Here is a 25562-nt window from a genome sequence, read left to right on the forward strand (position 1 = left end):
AAGTTACATGGCTATTGGTCACCAACTATCATGCTGATGGCTTCTAAAGCTTTTTTGGATGGAGCCGGACAAAGGACATTCTCAGAGAAGCATAAAACAAGCATAGGAGCCTCAAGTCTTGACATAATGGTGAATGTTCTTGTTAGTAAAGGAAAGTTCGGATTTTATTAAAGACATGGAGGAAAATATTATTCCACCACTACTGTACATGATATATTATGGCTCTCCCATTTCTCTTCATTGTCATCTTGTCTTTATTTCATTTCAGCTACAATTCTATCAGCGGTGCTTATTCAATTTAAGTTAGAGGCAGGTTTCAGATTGGCTAGTATTCTATCAATCATACTGTTGTGCTGTTCTCCTTATTGTCTGGATGGTTCTACATTTAAAGTCTTACCAACCAAAAGAAGAGGAGCCTAGGTTCAATACGTTTGTTATTTCAACTGATTGCTATTGAGCAACTATCCTTTAGGTGTTCATTTCAAAGAGCTGCTGGGAAATGTAGTTCTCATTCTCTCTTGTAGCTAGGCTGATATTACTAAATCAGCAAGATTGGCAGTTTAGTACTAGCCTCTGTATCTTTAATAAAATCCACACTTTCACCAGATTCGGAGTCACATTTAAATAATTCATTACTGTTTTGCTACCCTCTGCTAATTTTCTGATTGTTTTAAGGGGTTCTGTAAACCACTGAGACATGTTTAACAATTCATTTTGCGACTGAATTTTGATTTGTAAAGGCTTTATACAATAGGGTCTTTGTTTAAAAATTCCTTCTAAATATTAACATGATTCAAATATTCTGTACAATACACAAATTCATGGACAAGCAGACCACATATGTTCTTAGCAGTCATCACTAATCAAAAAATGCAAGTGAGAGCTGATGGGTAAATAAGAAAAGGAATTTTAATGTTTTTTTAAGTGTACACCCTTATCCTGTAAGTTTCTAGTACTATCTTCTTGGTTCAAGTTTAAAGCGTTTTGCTTTTCATCGTTCCGGACATTATTTTCTAAAGTCTTCTAAGTCTGCACATGTTTTGGCAGTTCCCGGTGGACCCTGAATCTGTAGATGCAGGTGTACTCTGGGTTACCCCAGTTGCTTAGCACTTTCAGCTGGATATATTTAAAGATGTCAGCATTTTGTTCCTGGAAATGGACGAAAAAGAAAAAATAGCATTACCATGCTTACTAGAAAAAGGGGAGCTTGTTCTGCAAAGCTTTCCACATGGGAATAAGAAGATGGATGATCAGTGTCATTGTCAGTGGGAAACTCACCTTCATTGCGTTGACGATTCATTCAACATGCTTGTGTTGCAAAAATATATATAATAATACATCACAATGGAGCAATCCCATGCCATGTTATTGGCACTAGTTTGCCATCCAACTTAAAATGTCACCCTTACCATCAGACTGAAAATACCCCTGCCATATGAGTGCAAATATGGGACTTGAAATATCAGCCTGGAGGTTGTAAATATCCTCTATATACAAATAATCTCAACTAAGTCACTGGCAATGCTCTTTGAAATGGGAATGGAAATATCACTCATGTGACAATATTCCCAATCAAGATATACCCTCTGTGATGTGAAGGAAATACCCCCAGCTATGTAATTTGCTTAACATATCTGGCCTGTGCTGTTGGCCAGCTCCCATCAACTGGAAATGAAAGCTGAAGCTTGCAACTAATTTAGGCATCTACTTTGACTTACAACCATGTGAACCCTACTGCAGTGCTTTCTGAATGGGAAACTACATGCTGCCTGCTTGCTCGAGGCTACAACTAAGCCTGATACCCTGCTGTAGCTGCTGACATGCCATGCTTCTGGCCTTGGCTATGTGAAAGCTCCTGTCCAGCCCTAGTGTTCATAGCTGCAGAAAAGAGCACCGAGAAGCCCTCTCCAACCCTCACCAGAGCCCGGTTGAGGCCAGCCAAGGACAGTATCATCCACAAGTACAAGTGAGCCGAAAGGTGATTCCGCTGCTAAGCACCCCCACCACACTCTAACGTCTACTTCACTATTTTTCTTGACCTTTGAGGGGCACCAGCCCACTCGCCATTTCCTGGTACCCACTAGCCTTTTCTCACTGTTGTGTGAGCACAGGCGTTTCATCATTTTTTGGCTTTGGGCAGTAAGATACAGACCCTGCTGTCTCCATTTGTAGGGTCCATGTGTGTTCCCTTATACATGTCAGGCCATCCCGCTTCTGCTCTGCATCTTGGCTGTTGAGCCATTGACCTGCAGTTGCTAAAAGCCCCACCTCAATAGATTCCATTTTTCGAGGGACTGGTGGACCCTAGCATGAACCCAGAAGAAGTGGATGTCTTCCTGGTTCCATCACTCTGTGCCTAGGATAGTTTAATCTTATACTGTAGGATCCTGTTACTTCCTTTTCAGATTTCACAATTGGAATCTAGATTGCCGGAAAATTTCTTCTGACTATGAATTGCTAGTGGTTGGTAACAGTATCCAAAAAGTTACCTTGATTTTGCAACTTTATACAAACAGTGCAGTGTTTGTGATGCAATGGTCATCGTGAGCAATAGATATTTCATATAACGGGTGCTCCCTTTCAAAGTGTTCGATTGCTGCTTATTTTGTCAGTAGTTGTATTGTTTGACAATGATTTCTATTGTACATGTAAGTATATGCTGACCTTTTTAAACTGTTATTCATCATTCCCCTTTTTCTTGCCACACTAACAATCGTATTATACACTGTCTCGACTCAACCTTTACTCCACCACCTTTGTGTAGACATTTACTGCTTGACCAACATACCTCAAGAGTAAAGAAGGCTTATCGGGCAAACTCTGCCACAGAGACCGAGTAACAAGGTTCTGGGTTAGTGGAGAACACCTGAAAATCTCTTCATGGTTATTGCAAGGATATCCAGGCAGCTACAAGAGTTGGGCGAAAAGCCTATCACTGGGGCTAGCGTTACAGATATGTGACTGGATCTCAGAGAACAAGTTATTTTAGCCCAATATAATTCAGCTCTTAGTGTCTTCGATAGTAGGAATGAATCAGATAGTGAAAATAAAAGAAACTGTACTGATGGCCAGGAATGTTGAAAAGCAGAAAGAACAATATCAACTCACGCAGCTTACGATAAATGGTAACAAGCCAGTGCTGATATGCCTCCATCCGTTTACAGGAATCCCTGATTCACCTGAACATAGGGTTTGCGGACGAATTGTGAATTGCAACTCTCACTGGAATATGGCATTCTGCCTTTTTCTCATGTGGACATTTCACTAGGTAAAATCTGCTCATATGTCTATGTGGGAAATTGCCCAAGAATTGAAAATTGCTATAAGAAATTTGCAGTTGTCCCAATTCCCATGGTAATTCCCCATTCCTTAGGACTGCTCAGGGGGAAATTCAGAATACGACGATATTCCCACCTCCTGCAATAGTCACTTCCAACAGTATCAGTAATTTTGAAAGTGAGAATTACTACCCTATGTGAATTGGGGGCCTTGGAGTCACTGTCGCGGGACCAAGGTCAAGCAGAATGGAGACCCCTCAAGAGGCAGATCTATACTATTATAACTCTGTGGCCTCAGCACAGCAACTTCATCCCAGATGCGATCGCTCTCCAGATTAAGGTGATGGACTTTGAAGTGGAGAAAGCCAAGTTGGCATAAGTAAAGAGTAGGGAGAGACAGGAGGAGGTTGGCAAAGAAGTGATTTGGCACCAAAGAGTCTTCTTGGATGGCAGACTGTTGTACACCAAGTGTGCACCACTCATCTTGAGGCCTATCAGCACCTTATAGTACCAGAGTGTTGCAGACGTTTGTGATGAAACTGGCATGTGAAGTCACTCTAGAAAGGGATCTCAAGGCTAAAATCACAGAGGAAAAGGCACGAGGACCAAATAAAACATCTTTCAGTGTTGAAGGGGGTATAGCACCTCCTTTAAATTTCTAGTGATTTTCTTGTAAAATGAAAACATTATTATCCGATAGCAGGGGCATAACGCAAACCCCTGCAGACCCTGTGGTGCAGGTGGAATCCTAGCCTTCAGTGGCCTCCAGATAGCCCCAGCACAATAAATATCAGTGAAATATGGGCATATCAGGGGCAGGTCAAAATATTCTGTAGGGGTGCCCCCATCATTTTATGTTACACACCTGTTTGATGGGGAGTGTTCATTTTATTAGCATTTCACAGGTCCATGAAAATATTTATACACCAGACATGGCTTTGGGGCTAATTAAAGTGTTTGTGTCATATGTTCTTTGCACTCCAAGAAGAGTCTTTTGTCCTCACACCTGGTACCACCCAACTATGAATGGTTTCTTTAAATGCATGAATTATATTTCACCATGGTGCACACCTGGGGCTTAGTGCAACATCACTGCCCTAGCAATCATCGCTTTGTTTCAATACTTTGCGCCTAACACTACCTGACGACTCACATAATACCTTACGTACCTCCAACTTGAAGGTCTGGATCGGATGTCCTTCAGAGTCGTAGGTGAATTGCCCAAGGAATGCTGCCTCCTCTGTGCCCTCGTTTAATGCCTGGCAAGAGATCAGGAGCGATAGTTAGACACGACTTCAAGCGCTATGTAATGCTGTTGCAATATTGTCATGTTCAGTATGCTCAATTTGAAGTGAATAGCATTATTTTTATTTAAATAGTGCTTGCCAGCACAGTCTGGCTGCTTTATAGCGCTGCAAATAACATGGATTACTGTTATCTGATTTATGCCCATCGTACTGCAATTCGAAGAATGGCGGCTGAGGTGACCATATGTTATATCATGCTATATTACAGATATCTTCACACACCCTCCTCAAATTCAGAACAGGTGACTGAAGCCCATTAGTGAGCCACTTTATGAGCGATATCACAATCCCCATCAGCCTCTGAAAACAATGTATTGCTGCGCAGTTTAATGCGTTCCACAATGGTATCTCCCTCGTGTTATTTTTGTGGAATTAGCTGCACACTAGACTATGTGGCTTACCTCGGGTTATACCATATACTAAGAATCTTAGAAACTAAGAATCGTAGAAAAGCACAATATTGAGTGGTATTGTTTTATCAAGGTGTGAACTGTTAGGAGGCTAAATGTTTTGCAACTATGCATACTTTGTTTTAAAATGTCACTAGCTTCTTTAAAGTGCCTGCTGGTGAACCAAAAAATAAACAAGCATTGACAAAGCCAATATGTCTGGCTTGAATTTTAAGTCCTGACCAAAATATTTTTCAAAGGCCTGCTGCAGTGAAAAGCACAAATCAAAACACGATTGTTCTATGGAACAAGGATTCGAATGTGCAATGATTCAGTGTACTTTTCAGATGTTTAATTGTCCTTTGTGTGTAGCAATGCAAGTATTTGCCGTTGTGAGAAGTCAGGAAATTTTGCCCACCTTCATGAAGGACCAAGTCTACTGATTACAGGCAAAATATTAATTTTAATTTCATTTCAAACACCATAGCTTACAGACATTTCATTTTACAAGACATCGAGGTCATCTTTGCATGCATAGCCGAAGGTGATCCTATGGCGGCCATTCATTACCCTGTTTCTGCTGCTCCCCAACGTCCCTTCATCCTGTGGTCTCTGGGTGCCTGCTAAGTAGCATGCTGGAAGCTGTGTGGCCACAATATCACAATATCTCTTATCACTCCTGCTCCCTGGTCATAGCTTCCGAGCTGCCTTCGTCTTCTCCACCACAGCCTGCCACCATTTTAGGGTTTGTGTTAGCCAAGACTTTTTGATTTCACTAAAATTATATGTATAATATACTTACATTGCCTTCAGCCTACCGTCTAAAATCCATGTGTTATTGTGCCATTCTTATTTTTCTTTCACCCACTACAGCATACAGCATGGGGAAATCGGTCACCCTCTTCTGCCATTGGATAATTTCAATGTGACGGCATTCTGCCCTTTCAGAAGGAGCATATCAACACACAAAGTAGCTCCCTTAAGTGCTAGGGCGCTATTATGGCAATGTTTGCTTTTTGAGACAAAAGTATTTTGCTTTTAGCCATTTTTTTTTGTTTTAAAGTGACAAGGCCCCAGCAGCTTCCCCAACAATAAAGCTTTGCAAAATCCTTGACAAAACAAAACAATCACTGACAAAGCCGAAAGGTTGGTGTTTAAAGCCCAACCTAGTGACTTTGCCAATGCTTGCTTTGATATAGCCATTATCTCCTTGTTGTGCTTGTGGTCACATGGCTCTTTTTTCTGTGCCCCATCACCCTCCTTCTCTTTATCTGTCCCGTCAGCCATACCTTCTACACAGACTGTCACTACCCTTTCATACACACTGTGGCCACTCTGTTGTGTGACCAATGCACTTTATTTTTTCTCTTTCTCTCAACTCATCTGACCCCACTACCTCTAGTCTTCCACATAGGCTGTCCCTGCCAGCTTCTAGGGCATCTAGGTTATCTAGGTTGAGTCAGTGTAGCTGGTTACACTTGCCACCCCTGGTACACAGGGGTTGCTCCCCTTTCACGTGACCTGTATCTAACCACCCCAGTCCAGCTCCTTCTCATGGTCACAACATCCCGTTCCTCTTTGTGGCTGCTGAAACTAGGGTTCCAACCTAACTCTAGGTTACTATGGATGTTGTCTCCAGTTCTGAACCTTTTTCAACTAAAAATCACTGATTTGAGGTGTAGAAGTCTAATTTGTTCAAGGGAAGCAAAACAAGACTACAATATCCAGAATGCATAAGGACATCACACAAAAGTCCAGCACTAGAACCTGTGTCCGTAATGACCTGGAAGTAGGTGGTGACCCCTGGTGAAACCGAGAGGGATGAGACTCGCATTGAGAGAGCAGCCTTCCTTGCTCTTCTGGCCTGTGTGTTGGTTATGTGACTGGAAATATGTAATTGGGTTTTGAACTTGCAAAAAAGTCCAAATTAAACCCTGTGCAAGATAAATGCTCCTGATATGTACACAATGTGGAACTAAGAAATAAAAAGATAGAGTAGTTTGTCCATAGTTACCCAATTGTGGGCAAAAGGGGAAGCTGGGATTACAACAAAGGTTTCCTGATTCAGCAGCAAAAAATGTCACTACTAGACTTAAGGCCATATTACAGTTTCTGTGATACTGGCCCATCTCCCTGGACAGTGAATGTTGTGTTCAATGCATTAGTGATGCAGCCTAAGTGTGAAGGTGGAATATGCGGTAGCATCCCATTGGCATTTAGAGTGGTAAATACCTGTCTATTACCCATCAGCCTTATAATGAGGGCCTTATTCTCTAGGAGGAGGTGGGATTAGTAGTTGGGGCGCAGGGCCCAGAAATGACTGCAAATAGCCCTGCTTTCAGCTGTTTTGTGCTTCCCCCCAAAAAAATGCCAAACAGCTATTTTAAAATATTCTTAAAAATTCCAATATCTTGACCCCTAAATCTGCTTTTTACCCATCTGTAATTGTTCTGGAAAATACTGAATCATTTGTAGAGGTCAGATACACACAGCCCAAGAGAGTCCTCACAGCTTGTCACAGGTACTAGGATATTGATTTTGCACCTCACTTTGTTGAAATAGGTGTACAGTTCTTCCTCAGATCCCAATACAAGATTACAGAAGTTCAACTCTAATAATTCTCTAAAGCTACGGGCGTGTAAAAGCTGCAAAGTCCTCACAAGATTCTTCAAGATTCTTAAAGTTGGCAGCACCACAGAATATGAAGCTTACAAAGGAGAGACAATTTCAGCATCTCATTGCAGCAATGGGAAACCATTCAGCAAATATCCATCTACTCTTCCTGGTCGACAGCTGCAGCAATGGTTCACACCCACACTGGATCCTGCCCCACCTCCCCTATCCAGCTCCACGCTGTCCCCTGCTGACCTAGCTCCTGAACCCAGATTGATCTTTAGGGGTGTCTGAAAATTTCATAATTTGCTTTTGCTTAATTAGGCAAAATTTCAGGAAAATTACTCCAAATTTAAATCCATCATTTAGACCTATATTTCAGTGCCAAATGCATCCTATTGCGAGGATATATTTTGTGTGCAAAAAAAAGTGTAAAAAACACACAAGTGCTGTTAACAAGAGCCGCTTGTGCTATGGTTGTTTGCATTGCTCCCATGCTCCTGCGCTGCGTTTTTACCATGATCAGAAGCATAATAATACAATTGGCATAATGACATAATCTTGGGAATTTGTTGCAACAAAAGCAACAAGAAAATCCCGCAATTACGAGAATTGCAACGCTGTAATTTAAATTTTGCTCATTGCCTGCCCCTCTTGTTTCCTTCCCCTGCTCCGCACTTACTACGTGCCAGGGGAGGGGTTCCACTGGCTGTCTTGATTTATTGGAAGAGAATGTCCAGCCCACCACCAAAATCCAATGTGTAGTGGGGGTCAAGCAGATTTTAGCTATGCTTTAGCAAAATTGAAAACACTCAGTTATCTGTTTTTGTTCGAGCTAACTAAACCTTTCCAAACATGCTAGAGAACACAGGCACATCTAAATCCTTCAAGTACTCATGCTTAAAATAATGTTATCTCTTCAGTTCAGGATACCATATACCATGTACCATTCTTAAATCCTTCACCTACAAATCATTGATTGTAGCTGTGTGAGTCTAATTGGTTCAATGGAAGCAAAACAAGACTACAACTCCCAAAATGCATTAGACTATCACACAAAAGTGCAAGACTGGAAACAGTGTCTATAATGACTTGGATAGAGATCTCAAGGGCCATAGCTATGATTAACGCAGCAACTGCAGTGGCACCAAAGGCCAAGAACATGAAGGACCCCATTCACCCCGATTATGGCAATCGTTTACAACTAAAACAGCTAGGAGGAAAGCCATTTTCTTGCATTATGGCCCATTGCATCCTTGCTGCACTACAGGTCATCTCCCTGCCAGGAGAGATGCACTCAGGTTTCAGACCAGGCCAAGGCACTGAAGATAACTCTTCTCAATTTATGAGAGAACTGTGTGATGGAAGAAAGAACTGTTTTTATCATTTGAGATCACAGATTTTCCATCCATGCCTAAAGGGTGTTTGTGGTCTGCAATTCACCCAGGCCTTTGTTTTACTCTTCTCTTAGGTTCTGCATTGTATTGTATATCATTTGTATAGCGCTTACCACACCTACGTGGGGGGCCGAAGGGCTTACCCATAAGGAGAGCAAGCTACCCCATGTAGGATGGGTGGAAGGGTGCTGTTTTTGGTGTGTGCCTATGTGGGAACTGTTTGCAAGTCATACATGGTCACTGAGGTGTGATTATTGTGTTAAGGGGCTGAGCGCCCAGTGGTATTGTGGGTGAAGGTATTGGACAGACAGATGTTCAAATTGTAATAAGGACTAAGACTGGCAGCTACACAGCTCCAGCCTGACCACAAGGACTAGGGGATGCTCAGTGTGTGTGCACAAAAAAGAGTGAGTAATCAGAGAAGTCCTCATAGCCCATTCACCTATATATCCGCCAGGCAGAGATATCTCAAATAAGTCAAATGATGCTAAAAGGTAAAGAACTGGAACTGGTGTCATGAGCAGTGGTAACTTTTTGTTTTTTAAGAGAGGAAACTGCCTGCTGCTGAGCAGATACCCCCTGGAACAAGGAAGTGGGAGAGCCATTAAATCTGGCAGCCTGAGTGGAACTACAAAGTATTTAAAAGGCCCAGATCCCACTTGTTCCTTCTAGGCCAAAGGAAGCCAAACATTTTCAGCAGGGGTTCACACCCCAGGTTTCTCTTAAGCTCCCGAAGCCTCTGCACCAGTCGACTGAGACCTAGCCAAGTTGTGCCTAGACCCTAGTCAGGCTGACACCCTGCGCAGGAGATGGGGCGGGACAAAGCACTTGGTCGGGTGCCGCAAGCCCAGGGAAACCTGTTTGTTTTCTAGTGGTCCCATCACCCACATTTCAGGGCTGTACCAGTGCCAGCTCTACACATGGAATACATCAAATATTAAAATCTCAACAGTATTAATTATAGTTTCCATGCAATATGTAGAAGACCTTTACTGGAGAGATTGCAATATTTTATGTACTGCATTTACTGCTGTACTATTTCCCTCACATGAATTAAGTTTAAGCAGTAATTACTTGCTATCAAGATAATCGTTTGGAAAAATAACTATTGCTGAGTTGTCTTGCAGAAATACATTATTCAAGGATAATTATGGCTTTAAAAATTGCCAAAGATGTCCTGTTGTCTACAGTTGTGAGCCTGCGGGGAGGGTTGGGGGGTTGGGGGGGGGGGGGGGAGACGACTGACAATATATCCCAGGTATGAGAATGTCTCTGCTTATATACTTTGCACCTACTTCGCATCGTGAGTGCCATGCTGGTACTCTCTTTGCAAATTTTTGCAAACTGAATTTTGTAAATCCATATTTTTAGGTTGCTAATCCTTCACTTTTTCAATACACAAGTCATTTCTTTAAAATGCATTTTTTTACTTTTGCAGAACACTTTACACATACCTATGTAATCACTACCAATTTGTACATCAGTCGCCGTGCAGCGCTCTTCCACTACCAAGAGAGGTACCATGGGAAAAACATCCAGCAGTTGCTTCTGGCAGGTTGCGACAACAGGAAAGGAAAAGTGGGTGACTTCTGTCGCCCCCTAGAAGCCAATGCACCTGCTGCAGGGTACCTTTAGAGGTTAGGTGGGGCGTTGTGTGTAACACCATACTCAGCCTTATACAATATCATTAACCACAGTTTTTTTAAGGGGTGCGCTTCCACCACTGCCGAATGCCAGGGCTGCCAAATACCAAGGCTATGATACCCTGGAACTTATAGGGTACAGTAAGTTCTCTGGGGCAGGCATCTTAAGCTTGTAACATATTTTAACATACAGTCTGTTTGTGACCAATTAAGTAAGGCAGAACAGAAGTGCCATCCATTTGGCCAGGATACCAATTATTTTGGGGGCAGAGCTTTAAAAAATAAATGTGAGTTGATTGTCAGTCTCTGCTTTTCATGAGTCATCCGCTTGTGACTCTGTACCCATTCTGCTGCCTCCTTTGTTCCCTAATTTATGGCTCCAGGAGTACATTTTTCCATTTTCAGTGCTGGACACAGTGGTTAATTTTTAACGAAGGTTGCAGGTGGCAGGCAACAACACTCATTTTTGAGCACCAAGACTTATTTTTCATCATCAAACTTTCATCCAGAGCAAGAAAGGCAGAAAAGGGAGAAAGAGAGGAGAAAAAGATTGGAAAATAGTGAAAAAGTGAGAACAAAAGGATGAAAATGAATTTGCAAGAATGAGCTAAACAGTCTGGGTGTGTAGGGTGGTAGAAGAAAGAGGCGTGGGGTAGAATCAAGACTATGCAGTCTAGGTATTCAGTTCACTGCCCCACACATACACTTGCAACAAGTCATCCCCATTAGGGTATCATCATTCTGCAATGCTTATCAGGCATCACACCTTCCCTAAGAACCCCTCTATTGTGGAGATGTTTCCCTAGCACCTGTGCTGCCCAGTGTACCCTAACTTTGTGACTTACATAGATAGCGAAGTCCTTAAGGGCGCTAGTGATGTCGCCGGGGTGAGAGATGGCTCTTGGGATGTGTTGTAATGTCACAGCCACTGGGCAGATCATCTCAGCGAGTTTCACTGTGACGTGGCCCTCCGCGCCAGGGAAGGCCCAGCAGTTCCCAGGGTGCACGTCTGGCTGAAGGATTATGTCTGGATCTGGTGAGTAGTTCCACAAGACAAAATTGTGCCAGAGCATCTGGGCGGTATTACTCTCATAACTCTCCGAGGTCTTACTCTTCAAAATGCTGGCACCAGCAGACTTCAGGGCATAGTCTGGCACCTGGGTATCATCTTCTTGCAGTTTCTTCACTGCGCTGTTCACCATCCCCAAGACTTGCTGCGGGAAGAGGGAAAGAGCAAAGAGGTGTAAGAGGAGAGGGTAGGTGGACTTATAAGGTCACTGGAGTGTTTACTGCGACAACAACATTGTTATTAATATCAACTCTCCATACAGCAAAGTCCTCATTTACTCAGGCTAAGTATAAGTTCTCTTCCTTTCGGGGCTGGAAGATGCCCAGGGGAGGAACAGGGCAGTACAGTTCTCGCCCTTGTGACATCAAGAAGGAAGAGAGCCATTCACCTCTACGAGGAAGTTGAAAAAGTATGTCCGCCACTCATTACACTTCAATGACAAGTCGCTATTTACTTTTTAAGGCCTCATTATGAGTAGTGTCATATTTGTTTCAGGGATATTGTATTGTAATTCAGAACCTCTTACTGGATACATAAAACATAGCTACCACTTCTATAATAGAAATCCAGTCTGCTACACAGCCAAGGTTAACATGAATCCATGCAATATGTTCTCACTTACAGTCAACATCTTTGTCCTGTCTATTGAGAAGACAGGTTCTACACTAGACCCAAGTTTCCAACCATACGGTAACACGCCAGAGGCTCACCAACCACGCAAGATCTGATGAAAGGTGAAACGGAAAAGTGATCATCTATGTCTAGGACAAGCACCCATTACGCCTCCACGTCCTTTGATAAAAGAGGCCCTCCAAGGAAGTCAAAAAACCTTTCCCTCAAGTAGCCTTTGTACACTGAAAATCCTGAAAATAATCCATGTCCTGCAATAAAAGAGGTCCTCTGCGGAAGTAATAATCCGTTCCTCTGGCAACCTATGTACACTGAAAATCCTGAAATAATCCATGTCCTGCAATAAAAGAGTCCCACAGAGGAAGTAGAAAACGCTTTCCCTCAAGTAGTATGTACACTGAAAACCCTGAAAGTAATCACTGAGAAGGTTCTAGCACTTGTTCGTATGTGTCGCTCATGTGTCACGCGCAAGCATCCAGCCAATGTGCAAGAGGCTTCTTGTTTATCAGCAAGCAAAGAGAAACATCCTTCCTGCATGAAGAAGATACAGTTCAAACTGCTTCTTGAAGTCTTATCTGTGGGATCTAGAGAAAGGAAGAATGGCCTGAAACTAAGTTAACCACTTTGGGGCCAACTCACAAAGGTAACTTACACTTTCGAGCAAGTGTAATACTTTTGGTATTCAAACTTCACTTTTGTAGTAACTTACACTTTTTGACTACGTCCAGCACTACACATGGCCCCCACTGGTATTGTAACACATTCCATAGAAAATAAAGGAGGGCGGGAGTTACTACAAATGTGTTAGTTGTTACAAAAGTGCAGTTTTCGAAAAACAAAAAGTAGTAAACTTATTCAGAAGTTTAAGTTACTACAAAAAGGCAGTTTGCAAATAATACTTGTAGTAAGTAGTACTACTACTGAACTACAAAACATACAACAAAGTGCAGTTTGTGAATCAGGCCCTTTGTGCTGAGGAACGCTGTTAAATTTGTCAAAATTAACTTTTATTGCTGTTTGATCTTTAAACAGGAATGGCTTTTGAGGTCAAGTTTAGTCTTTTGAACTGGGTTGCTTAGTAAACTGTTCATAAAGAACTGTTGTTATTGTTTTGGTCAATGAACATAAATTGAATTTACCCTTACCCTTTTAAAAAGTGAATTTAATGACCAATTTGTGGGTATTTTTGCTTTTGTCAGTGTAAATAATTTTAATGCATGGCCAGTCGCCCTTGCCCTGTCTCGATGTTTTTATTAATGTTCTTTGTCTTTCTCTCTCTCTCTCTATGACTCACAACATTTTGAGCTCACTCCTTGCAGAGGTACATCTATTGGGTTTCGGGTCAGGGGAGGAAATGCCCAGTGAGAAGTCTCTGTGATTGGTCCTCATCACATTTTGTTGTTGTGTAGTCTTGAAAAGGCGATGCATCTGACTTTAAATTCTTGAAAGTAATTTTAACGCCATGTGGGCAAGTATATTGCCCTGACTGGCTATTTAATTACTGTTTATATACTGTTGTTACGGTTTTGAGTTTGAGCACAATTTTTCAAAAGCCAGTTTGAGCTCATTGTTAAGGTATTTCGGGGTTTGCACGTAAACACCTCTCCATTTTGCACGTAATTATGAGATTATCGTTGTGCCCTTAGGCCTACTTGCACCCCCAAAACTCTTTATTCAAGACAAAGGGGCTCGAGATTGAGAGGACACAGCAGTGTGGAACTTGAGAGCTAGACCTACCACTGGAGCTGGCTATGAAAATCTCAGAGACCTTGAAACCGTGTCTGAGGTTGTGTAAGGTTTTTCTTCATCCACAATTCCACCACCAGCTCCAGTGGCCACCATCTACACCCGCATTCAAAGACGAAGAACTCTGACTGCTTTACAGATTCACTCAGACTTGGACATAGATACCAGGAGACTGAGGAAGGATCTGGAGACAAAGCAATACTGCAATCTGACCGTGTTTCACATACCCCTACGACACTGGAAGACACTTTGGAGAGGGATATATTGATCACTGGCCAGACACACATTGTCATTACACAGAACAAAGGCTCGGAGGGTGGGAAATATGGAGTCATGAAAGAATCAGAGAAAGAATTATACATGGATAGGGAGCATCGAAGGCAGAAAACCTTGAGTGACGGCGTGTTAGGCAAGCCGGTGGACTGGAAACCACAAAAGGCCAATCCTTGAGGCTAGAAACACTGGGAGATAGTGAATACGGACACAAAAACACTGGAAGAAGAGACTTGAGAATAATCAAGAGCAGGTTGAAAAGAACACAGATGAGACGCAATACAAGAAAGCAGGGAACAAGTCGATAGGGTGACATTGACACTCGTATAACCTGTTTCAGATGGAGAAGATTCCATGTTGCATCATTTCCCAGCACTTACAAGCACTCACACTGTGACACTGGACCTTTAATAGGAGTCAATGTTCAATGTAAAAGAGGTTTTACAGGCACCAAACCATAAAGGTTCTTTCAATCAAATGGCTTATTCTTCAGTGTTTCAACAGGTGACGTTTAAATCCTGTAATTTGTGACAAAGTCAATTAGGTCATGTCTTGTATGTTAGCAACATGTGTTTTTATGACTCCTGACACCATCCAGGGAAGTGCTCCAATTGGCTGTTTGCTATCTTCAAACAAACACCATTCATGTAGACTCTAGGGTGGTCATTCCAACCCTGGCGGTCCATGACCGCCGGGTTGGAGGACCGCGGGAGCACCGCCGACAGGCCGGCGGTGCTCCAATGGGCATTCCGACCGCGGCGGTAAAGCCGCGGTCGGACCGGCAACACTGGCGGGCTCCCGCCAGTGTACCGCCGCCCATTGGAATCCTCCAAGGCGGCGCAGCTAGCTGCGCCGCCGAGGGGATTCCGACCTCCCCTACCGCCATCCAGTTCCCGGCGGTTCTCCCGCCGGGAACCGGATGGCGGTAGGGGGGGTCGCGGGGCCCCTGGGGGCCCCTGCAGTGCCCATGCTACAGGCATGGGCACTGCAGGGGCCCCCGTAAGAGGGCCCCTAAATGTATTTCACTGTCTGCTGCGCAGACAGTGAAATACGCGACGGGTGCAACTGCACCCGTCGCACAGCTTCCACTCCGCCGGCTCGATTCCGAGCCGGCTTCATCGTGGAAGCCTCTTTCCCGCTGGGCTGGCGGGCGGTCTGAAGGCGACCGCCCGCCAGCCCAGCGGGAAAGTCAGAATTACCGCCGCGGTCTTTCGACCGCGGAACGGTAACCTGACGGCGGGACTTTGGCGGGCGGCCTCCGCCGCCCGCCAAGGTCAGAATGAGGGCCTAGATGTTTTCGTCAATTCGGCCCATTAGGCATGAGGAAATAAATCAGACTGTGATCTGGTGCCTGCAAAGCTCTTTTGGGAAACCGACAGTCATGTATGTTAAGGATAAGATTTTAAGCTCTGTCCCACCCCTATGGCGTGTCACTGTAAGGGAACACATCACACCACATCACTGTTTCTCAAGCTAGGATCAGTTTAGAAAGTCCCTAGTGCCTAACAAGGAGACTTCAATCAATCAATCAGTCAATCAAAAAATTTGTATAGCGCGCTACTCACCCGGAGGGTCTCAAGGCGCTGTGGGGGAGGGGGGACCGCTACTGCTCAAACAGCCAGGTCTTGAGTTGCTTTCTGAAGGAGAGGTGGTCGTGGGTCAGACGGAGGTGGATGGGGAGGGAGTTCCAAGTCTTGGCTGCCAGGTAGGAGAAGGATCTTCCTCCCATGGTGGCTTTTCTAATGCGTGGCACGGTGGCGAGGGCGTGGCTGGTCGATCGTAGCTGGCGGGTGGGAGTGTAGAAGGTCAGGCGGTTGTTGAGGTACCTGGGGCCCAGGTCGTGGAGGGCCTTGTGTGCGTGGGTGAGGAGGCGGAACGTGATTCTCTTGCTGACGGGGAGCCAGTGCAAGTCTCTCAGGTGTCCGGAGATGTGGCTGTGTCGGGGGATGTCAAGGATGAGGCGTGCGGAGGCGTTCTGGATGCGTTGGAGTCTTTTCTGTAGTTTGACCGTGGTTCCGGTGTAGAGGGTGTTACCGTAGTCCAGTCGGCTGGTGACGAGTGCCTGGGTGACCGTTTCGGTGGGGATCCATCGGAAGATCTTTCGGAGCATGCGTAAGATGTTGAAGCATGATGAAGAGACGGCGTTGACTTGTCTGGTCATCGAGAGGGAGGAGTCCAGGATGAAGCCCAGGTTGCGTGCGTGGTCCGTTGGTTTGGGTGCGCTGCCCAGGGCAGGGGGCCACCAGGAGTCGTCCCAGGCAGAGGGTGATGATCCAAGGATGAGGACTTCCGTCTTGTCTGAGTTTAGTTTCAGGCGGCTGTTCATCATCCACTCGGCTACGTCTTTCATCCCTTCGTGCAGGTTGGTTCTGGCGGTGGCTGGGTCGTTGGTGAGGGAGAGGATCAGCTGGGTGTCGTCGGCGTAGGAGATGATGTTGAGGTTGTGATGGCGTGCGATGGCTGCGAGGGGGCTCATGTAGACGTTGAAGAGGGTGGGGCTGAGTGAAGATCCTTGTGGTACGCCGCAGATGACTTCGGTGGCCTCGGATCTGAATGGGGGGAGGCGGACTCTCTGGGTTCTTCCGGTGAGGAACGAGATGATCCACTCTAGAGCCTTCTCTTGAATTCCGATGTTGCTGAGGCGCTGCACTAGGGTGCGGTGGCAGACCGTGTCGAACGCTGCGGAGAGGTCCAGGAGGATGAGGGCCGCTGTTTCCCCATTGTCGAGCAGGGCTCGGATGTCGTCAGTGGCTGCGATGAGGGCGGTCTCGGTGCTGTGGTTGGCTCGGAAGCCGGACTGTGAGTGGTCGAGGGATCCTTTAGTCTCGAGGAAGGCGGCCAGCTGTCTGTTGACGGTCTTCTCTATGACTTTGGCAGGAAACGGGAGGAGCGAGATGGGGCGGTAGTTCTTGAGGTCGGTGGGGTCTGCTGATGGTTTCTTCAGGAGGGCGCTGAGTTCGGCATGCTTCCAGCTCTCCGGGTAGGTGGCGGTGTTGAAGGAGCAATTGATGATGTCCCGGAGATGGGGTGCGATGGCGGAGTCGGCCTTGTTGAAGACGTGGTGGGGGCATGGGTCGGTTGGTGATCCGGAATGGATAGTGTTCATCGTATGGATGGTGTCTTCGGTGCTGACCGGGGTCCAGGCGCGGAGGGTGGTGTTGGGGGGCGTCTGTTTGGTGGTTGGGTGCGTGGTCTGTGCGCCGAAGCTGTTGTGTATGTCGGCGATCTTGCGGTGAAAGAACGAGGCGAGTGAGTCGCAGAGGTCTTGTGAGGGGGTGATGTCGTTGTTTCCGGCGCTGGGGTTGGAGAGCTCTTTGACGATGCTGAAGAGTTCCTTGCTGTTGTGTGCGTTGTTGTCTAGTCGTTCTTTGAATGCTGTCTTCTTGGTGGTGTGGATCAGCTGGTGGTGTTTACGGGACGCGTACTTGAGGGCGGTCATGTTGTCTGTAGTCAGGTTTTTTCGCCAGGCTCTCTCGAGGGTGCGGCAGTTCTTCTTGGAGTTCTTGAGGTCGTTGTTGAACCAGGAGGCTTTCTTGCTGTTGGGCCTGATGGGATGGGTTTTCAGAGGTGCGAGGTTGTCAGCGCAGTTGGTGATCCACTGTGTAAGGTTGTTGGCTGCTTGGTTGGGGTCCGCTGAGCTGGCGGGAGGGTTCTGGCTCAGTGATGTGGAGAGCTGGTCGGTGGTGATCTTGTTCCAGCTCCTGCGGGGAGCCTGTTGTGGGTGGTGGTGAGTCGTGGTTTTTCTGAAGCTGAAGTGGACGCAGCTGTGGTCTGTCCAGTGGAGTCCGGTGGAGTGGCTGAAGGATATGTACTTGCTGGAGGAGAAGACTGGGTCAAGCGTGTGTCCGGCGTAGTGGGTGGGGGTGTTCACCAGTTGCTTGAGTCCGAGGTTGGCGAGGTTGTCCAGCAGGGTGGTGGTGTTGTTGTTGTTGTTGTTCTCCAGGTGGAAGTTGAGGTCCCCTAGGAGGATGTAGTCGGCGGAGGAGAGGGCGTGAGGGCTGATGAAGTCTGCGATGTCTTCGCTGAATTGTGTGCGGGGTCCTGGGGGTCTATAGATGAGGGTGCCTCTGAGTGTGGTCTTGGGGTCGGTGTGAATCTGGAAGTGGAGATGTTCGGCAGCTGTGAGGGTGTCGTCGGAGTTGGTCGTGATGCGGATGGTGTTCTTGTGGACAATGGCGATGCCTCCTCCTGTCTGGTTGATGCGGTCCCTCCGGGTGATCTTGTATCCGTCCGGGATGGCGATGGCGATGTCGGGCGCTGAGGAGGCGTTCATCCAGGTTTCTGTGAGGAAGGCGACGTCTGGAGATGTGGTGTCGAGCAGGTTCCAGAGTTCCACGGCGTGTCTGTGGATGGAGCGGGTGTTAAGCAGGATGCACTTCAGGTGGTTGCTGTTGGTGCTTGGTTTGGCGGGCGCGGTGCGGGTCTGGATGCAGGAGAACTTGCAGGATTGGCAGGTGAAGGGTCCGTGGGTGCGTCTTGGGGCGGCACGGCAGCACCCGGGGATCCGGCCGGTGTTGAGTGCGAGGAGGGTGGCGGCTTCGTAGGTCCGGCGTGTAGGCTCGCAGCAGTGGGGGCCAGGGGGTCTGGCGCTGGGCGCGGTCCAGGCGCGGACGGGCGCAGACGGGCTTGCCTTTGGGGCGCCTTCGGCGCGCCAGCGGCGCGCCCGCTGCGCGGCCTCCATATGAGGGGAAGAGGGAGGGAGGAGCAGCTGGGAGGTGGGAGCGGGGCGGCCAATGGGGAGCAAGGGGGCGGAGCTACCGGAGTGTAGCGGCGGGAAACGAACGGGCGGCGATGGGGTGACGCGACGAGGCTGGAAGAGAGAAGAACACGGTAAGGGCAAACAAGGTAAAAACAATACAATACAGTGGAACAATACCAGGGGCACAGGCACTCGGGGTACAGAAGAAAGAGCGGACACAGGCACTCGGGCACAACGAAGAGGGCGCTGGCGCTAGGTCACTGGAGGCGGGAAAAGGCAGTCAGGGCACAGGAGCACAGGGCACAGGAGCGAGAGCGGTCACGCTGGAGGCTGTGAGGCGGTGAGGGGAGCGACCTGCCTGAGAACCTGAGACTTCTGCTGGGAAAACTCACAAATCATTTTGTTTGTACAAAGTCTCTAATTTTGGTACTTTTTTTGGCTGCAGGCATCTGGAGGTTCATGCTTATCAGTTCATTTTTGTCTCTTCTCTCCTTGTCTCTCTTTGATTTTGTCTGCTTCCTTCGGCGTTAAGCTGCATTTCACCAGGCCTCTTAGACCCTTTTTAAACACTTGTATAGTTCACAGCTCTCTGATGCCCTCAGACAACAAAAGGGTATCACATGTTCTGCAGCCAGTCACAAACACCCCTTACAACAACACTTGATGTGTATTTTAGAAAGAGCCTCCAGAATTATTAGAGTTACCAGTTTAACACCTGAATACAGCAACCAGCAATTGAAAGTTGACCAGGTAACGTTTGCACAGGGTTTCCCAGTTTGCAGAACCAGGTGTGATGCTTTTTAAGGTCATCTTTGACCCAACTGAGCCACAAATTTATTTTTGACGAAATCGGCAAATTATGCAGCTTAGCGCAGTTGGCAAGAGGAATAAATCCGTGACTATGGAGAAAAACTGTACATCATTGCTTGATTCCAGTTGCCTACTAATAGTTTTGCATTGTAACAGACATATTAATACTTTAAAATGTGCTGCCTTTTTAACCTAATCTTGGAAATGTGACTAATTTTACAATTGAAGCTGCGGTTTCCCTACCACCAGTAACAGTCATTCTAGAAATCACAAATGCTCTGTGTGTATAGCTATATGTATGTGTTTATATTCGTGTGTGTTTCTGTGTGCTCACACAGGAGTGTGTGTTTCTGCCTGTTTGCCACATGCATGTGTGTATGTATTTGTGTTTTCTTGTGTGTATGTGTTTGCACACATGTTGTCTAAACATGCTCGAGTTTGTCTGAGAGTGGTCCTGAATCCATGTGATGAGACCATGTCTGACCTGGACCTGGACTGCTAAGCGCGTGCCTACAGAGTGAACAAGAGGTCACGCCCTACCTGCTCTGACATCAGGAGGGCGCGTTGCTTCTCTAGGGCTTGCTCCACAACATGGCTAGCGTCTTCGTGGGCAGCCTTCCGGATAAAACCAATTTCTGCTTGCAGGCCTTCCAACTCAGCTTGAAGTGGGTGGATTCGACCATTCAGTAGGCGGTAGTCATGCCTTGTGCAGGAGAAGGGGATAAAAGAAACGTTTTTTGCAAGATGGATGATTTCCCTCCTCCCACCCCCTCGGGTTTGACCAGCGTGATCCATGAACGTTCAAATCGATGAGAGATATAGTGCTAAGAGCATCTAAGGTAGCTGTAGCATAGTCAATGTAACTCCACGCACCACTAGGAAATAATACATTTTACACTAATCGGATTATTTAAACACAAGTTGTAAATTCTTAAACTAAAACACCTTGGCACCAGTTGACTGAAGTGTTTTAGGAACCCATTTACAGATCAGAGCCATAATGCAGAATAATGTGTCAAGGGTTTACATTCAATTTGCGTAATAATTTGTTCCCATTTTGCACAGGCACCTTCCACTGTTGATGGTTCATGGCAATTTCCCGGGGTAATAAGGGGCAGGTAGAATATGCTCTCAAACACTCACAGCACAAACAACATTTGTTCAAGGCTGCAGGGTTGTATGGCCAAACATTAATTGCACAGTTTTTACACACACCTTTATCATCAGTGCACATTTAAGCAGAGAAATTACTACCAGGTTCAACATGGTGGCCACAGTCTTATTCAGACAAAAACCACTGCAACTTACCCTCTTCTCCTAATGGGCACTAGTGGAAATTAGGCACAAATTGTATTTTGCCCTTTGTAGCACTAGTAAGAAGGTGGAAATCACCAAGTAAATGTTTAAGACATATTTAGCCAAATTCTACACTGAAAAAAATATATGCGCTCTGTCACTTATTTTTTACTCTGACGCAACCGCGATAAAACACACACTTTCAACAACATATACAAGATAAATTAAAAGAACACAAGTATAAAAAAGAAAAAATGCTGAGACTATTCATAAAGCTTCACATAACACAAGCCTGATTGGAATTAATAAATGTAATTGCATTGGGATGAGATTAATTAAGAATATGCAGCAAAAGGTACTAATGTTAATGAACATGTTGAATGTTGAAAAGGAAGGAATCAGACAATCCAGTCGCACTATGGATACATTTCTTCATCAAAATCTGAAGGGAACACCAGCTACTCACGGGTAGCTCGCAATAATTGGGAAAAAAATTGGGTATGAGAATAGTATCCAGAGCTTGTCTCGTTTGTACGAGTAATGCAAAAACAAATCAATTTCCTGCTTCAGGATGTCACCGCTGGAACAGGAAATTTAACAAGCACTGGCAATGGCAATAGGTCACTGATGGTTTAGGCAGTCAATAATTCATTATATATGCGCTCTGTCACTCATTTTTTACTCTGACACAACCACGATAAAACACACTATACAAGATAAATTAAAATACAAATAGAAAAATAGATAAAATGCTGCCATTTAAACATAGTGGACATATGCTTTCAGTGTTGAAACTAAACATAGCAGCTGGTGTCTGTCTTGCAGAGGAATCAACAGTAGTCTATTGTTTCAAAGTTCCAGCATGGCCGCCTCACTTAGATCCAATATGTTGGCCATCTTGGAATGGAAAAGCAGTGATACACTATGGACAACAAGATTCCATAATGGTCACCAGATTTAGATGAAGTGGTCACGTGGGATGTGGTGCACTGCTGATGAAAAGAGCATCACACAAGGAATCAGCACTGCCTAGAGCTGTAGTATCATTGTAAGAAAAAGCAGAAGCAAAGAAATGAAAGAGGAGCCATGAAAGGAGAAAACTGAAAAACTGAAGGTCTGGCCAACCAGCCCTGACACTGAAGTGCACTCATTTTCTGGTGGATGTGCATGTGTGGTCACACACTGCTGGCATTACAATGCCAGCGAGTCAATGACTGATGTGGACTGAACCATTACCCCATTAAGTATGCTGTCATACATAGATGTAAAGTTTAAATGAGACACAGACAGACCAATTACATAAGAAGACTGACTCAAATTACCTCTATGTATCAATATGGATACATATTTATATATATGGATGTAATATGTCATGATTTCTTTTATTACAAGATACTGGCAGCCAACTAAACCTCTCAGGCGTTTCAAAGAGACCCTAAGAAGAATTACTGCAGTGGAAATGTTCAGCCCCTATGGTTTAACAGAGGGGTAACCACACCAAGGGCCATATGTACGAACACATTTTCCCATTGATACAGAATGGGAAAAACCCTTTGCTACATCTGGCCCCAAAATCCTTACTTGCGAATGTAATCTGTGGGAGCTTTCATTTTCATGGTTTGTTTGGGTGGGTCAGCAAAACCTTTGCCTATACAGTAATCTGCGAAACTCTGTGCACCAAAATACAAGGCCCAGATTTTTTTATTTTATTTTGCTCGTGTGATTCGTGTGATTTCACATTTTGCTTGTTATGCGAAATTCCAAAATGACACAACTACACCATATTGCATAATTACGCAGTAATTTGCAGAAAAATATTACATGGGAGCACAGGAACAATGGAAAGAGCCAGAACACAAGCAGCTGTTGTTTGCAGGACTTGTTTTTTCAGGCTATTGTTTAGCTCAAAATGTGTCCTTGCTTCAAAAATTGACTTGAGGACAGATTTTTCACTAAAATATAGTGGTGAATGATGGCTTTGTATATTACAGAATTACGTGTGTTTTCATATAATTTTCTAGAAAGTTTGTGACATTGCACTATAGCAAATTATGCAAATTTCAAACACACCTAAAAAAATACTTGCCTACATGCCTTAGCACAGTGGAATAACAATCCACCTTTAAAAGCCTATTGCCTTTAACACAAGTGAGGCCTACTTGCTTTATCATAGCTTTCAGAGTGGGTGGCCAATGGCAAAACACTTGACTAGTATGGTAATTTGTGATTGTTTGTAACAAAGTATCTTCTATTGCCTATAACACAATGCGATAATAACCAACTGTTAAAGGCCTACTGGGTTAAACAAATGATTTTCACCATAAATAAGCTAGTCCTTCTACCTGTGTCATAATTTTTCATAATACTTATCTGTAGGCTTTAATGTCGAGAAATAACAAGCCACTATTTTATGCCTATTGACTTTAACATCTTTTTTTTCACCAGAAATACTTCAGGCCTACTGCGTTTTATCTAACATTTCATAATAAACAGATCAGGCATATAGCCATGATCATTGGCTTACCGCCATAACTCAGTCTTGCCTTATTGAGTATAATCTTAGCCGCAAGCCAAAAAGTGCAATACAAGCTCTGTTTTTTAGTGGAAGGACACGTCAGCCCAATCAAATCCTCTGCTCAGGAAAACCAACGTGTTGGTGCAGCCTAAGCTGCTGTTTCAGTAGTACTCTGAAAGCTCTGCTTTTTATCACATGTGGTCTAATGATGGCTGCTCTGTCAAAGCAGATGTACAAAATGCATTTACATTAGGGTAGCCCTGGGCAGCCCTTAATGCTCTCAAACACTTTGAAGTCAAAAGTTAATGACGGAAAGAGAAGAGGATTTGTTTTGCTGCCAGAGAAATACAAACACTTAAACTTATGTACTTATCTAAGACACTTGAACATCATTAGTGTCAAGTACGAGCTCCAAAAGTTAATGCTTGATTCCATTGTAAGCTTGATGGTTCATGCATGTAAGTGAGCCTTCTTGGGCAGTCAGACCGCTGGCTCATGCAACTGAATAAACACAAAATAATCACAGCTGTGTGGAGGGGAAGCACGTTTTCTGTGTCAATCAAAACATGTGTGGCTATTCACCAACTTGTGGGACGAGTCAAAGCCCTTCTCTGTAGTACTCCTGAAACCTTTTTTAGGTTGATCACAGAAGACAGACCTACAAAGGAAAGATATGCTTGTGCAGATTTCCAACATCACATTGCAATTGGGAGATGGTAACTCTGCAGTGCTGGGGGTTGGAGGCCTAGTTGGGTGGGGACGTGAACGAGCAAGGTTGACTGGCTTTAGTGGTAAACAGGTAGGGTATGGTGGGGCCAAGCAAGCTAGTTGGGATTTTTCTTGGATAGGAGGTTTAGCCAGGGACCACTAATTCATGGCCCGATTTAGAGTTTGGCGGAGGGGGTAGTTACTCCATCACAACAATGACGAATATCCCATCCAACGACATTTAAATCCCATAGGACACAATGGGATTTAGATTTTGGCGGATGGGATATCTGTCACTGTTGTAACGGAGTAACCCCTCTGCCCAACTCTAAATCAGGCCCTCTGTCTGGCAGACACTCAGCTTCCAACAGTGAATGGGTAAGAAGATTTCCAAGGGGCTCCATGTCCCTCTTGACCTAAGCAACTCACAAATATTTGTTTTAACTGCGGAAGCTACACATGTTTAAAAAATCTGCACAGAGTTGTGAGATACAAAGCTACTCAACTGCACGTACCCCAAGAAATGTTCCCGTTAGCTTAACACATTTTCAAATTGAAACCAAAGTAAGTCATGAGACAGAAAATATTAGATACTTCCGGCAAAGGCCAGGGTCTCTTTGGTGCACGCAGGATATTAAAGTGAGTCATAAAAGTGGTTAGAAGAAGACATAACTTATCATAGTGAATATACCTAAAGAACAAAAGTGCTAATATAGTCTTTTAATTCTATCCTTAAACATTAATTTATAAAGAAGGAATATACTGATGAGAAAACATTCTCAAAATAGTCACCTACTTCAGCATTTTGTAAGAATTTTTTATGAACCTATTTTTAATGTTGTTACTTACTATAATTTCAAAAGATTCCCCATAAAATGATTTTATAAAAAATGAAACAAAGGACTCACATCTCTTATGCACTCAGATTCCTTAGAGGCATTTTAATGACCAGCAGATTAGATCTTAGAATGCCATGCAAAGTGGGGGTGCGCTCACTGCACAAACGTCACATACATTGTATTAAAGAGTAGCCAAATATTTGAATAAAAAATGGATGCTAGAGAAAATAAAACACTTTTTCTGAGTAGCATCAATTTTTGCACATTTATTTCAATGCTCAATTCCCAGTGGTGCTGGCCACTAGCAAACTTTTTTCAAAGCTTTCTCATGATTTCCATTGGAGTCAGAA

At 44.7% G+C, this 25562-nt stretch overlaps 1 protein-coding gene across 1 annotated transcript in view; it reads right to left on the reverse strand.

Annotated features, from left to right (window-relative positions):
* Positions 1-1023: 1023 nt before the first annotated feature.
* The window catches only part of LOC138246855 (SUN domain-containing protein 3-like), a 73486-nt gene continuing 48947 nt past the window's right edge, over positions 1024-25562 (reverse strand). Inside the window, exons 6-9 of the mRNA XM_069201610.1 lie at positions 20395-20557; positions 11473-11841; positions 4448-4537; positions 1024-1149 (exon numbers count right to left, since the gene is read on the reverse strand). Of these exons, the coding sequence (XP_069057711.1) occupies positions 1024-1149; positions 4448-4537; positions 11473-11841; positions 20395-20557 (748 nt within the window). The remainder of the gene's footprint in view (positions 1150-4447; positions 4538-11472; positions 11842-20394; positions 20558-25562) is intronic.

Source organism: Pleurodeles waltl, chromosome 7 (genome assembly GCF_031143425.1).
Source record: "Pleurodeles waltl isolate 20211129_DDA chromosome 7, aPleWal1.hap1.20221129, whole genome shotgun sequence".
NCBI lineage: Eukaryota > Metazoa > Chordata > Amphibia > Caudata > Salamandridae > Pleurodeles > Pleurodeles waltl.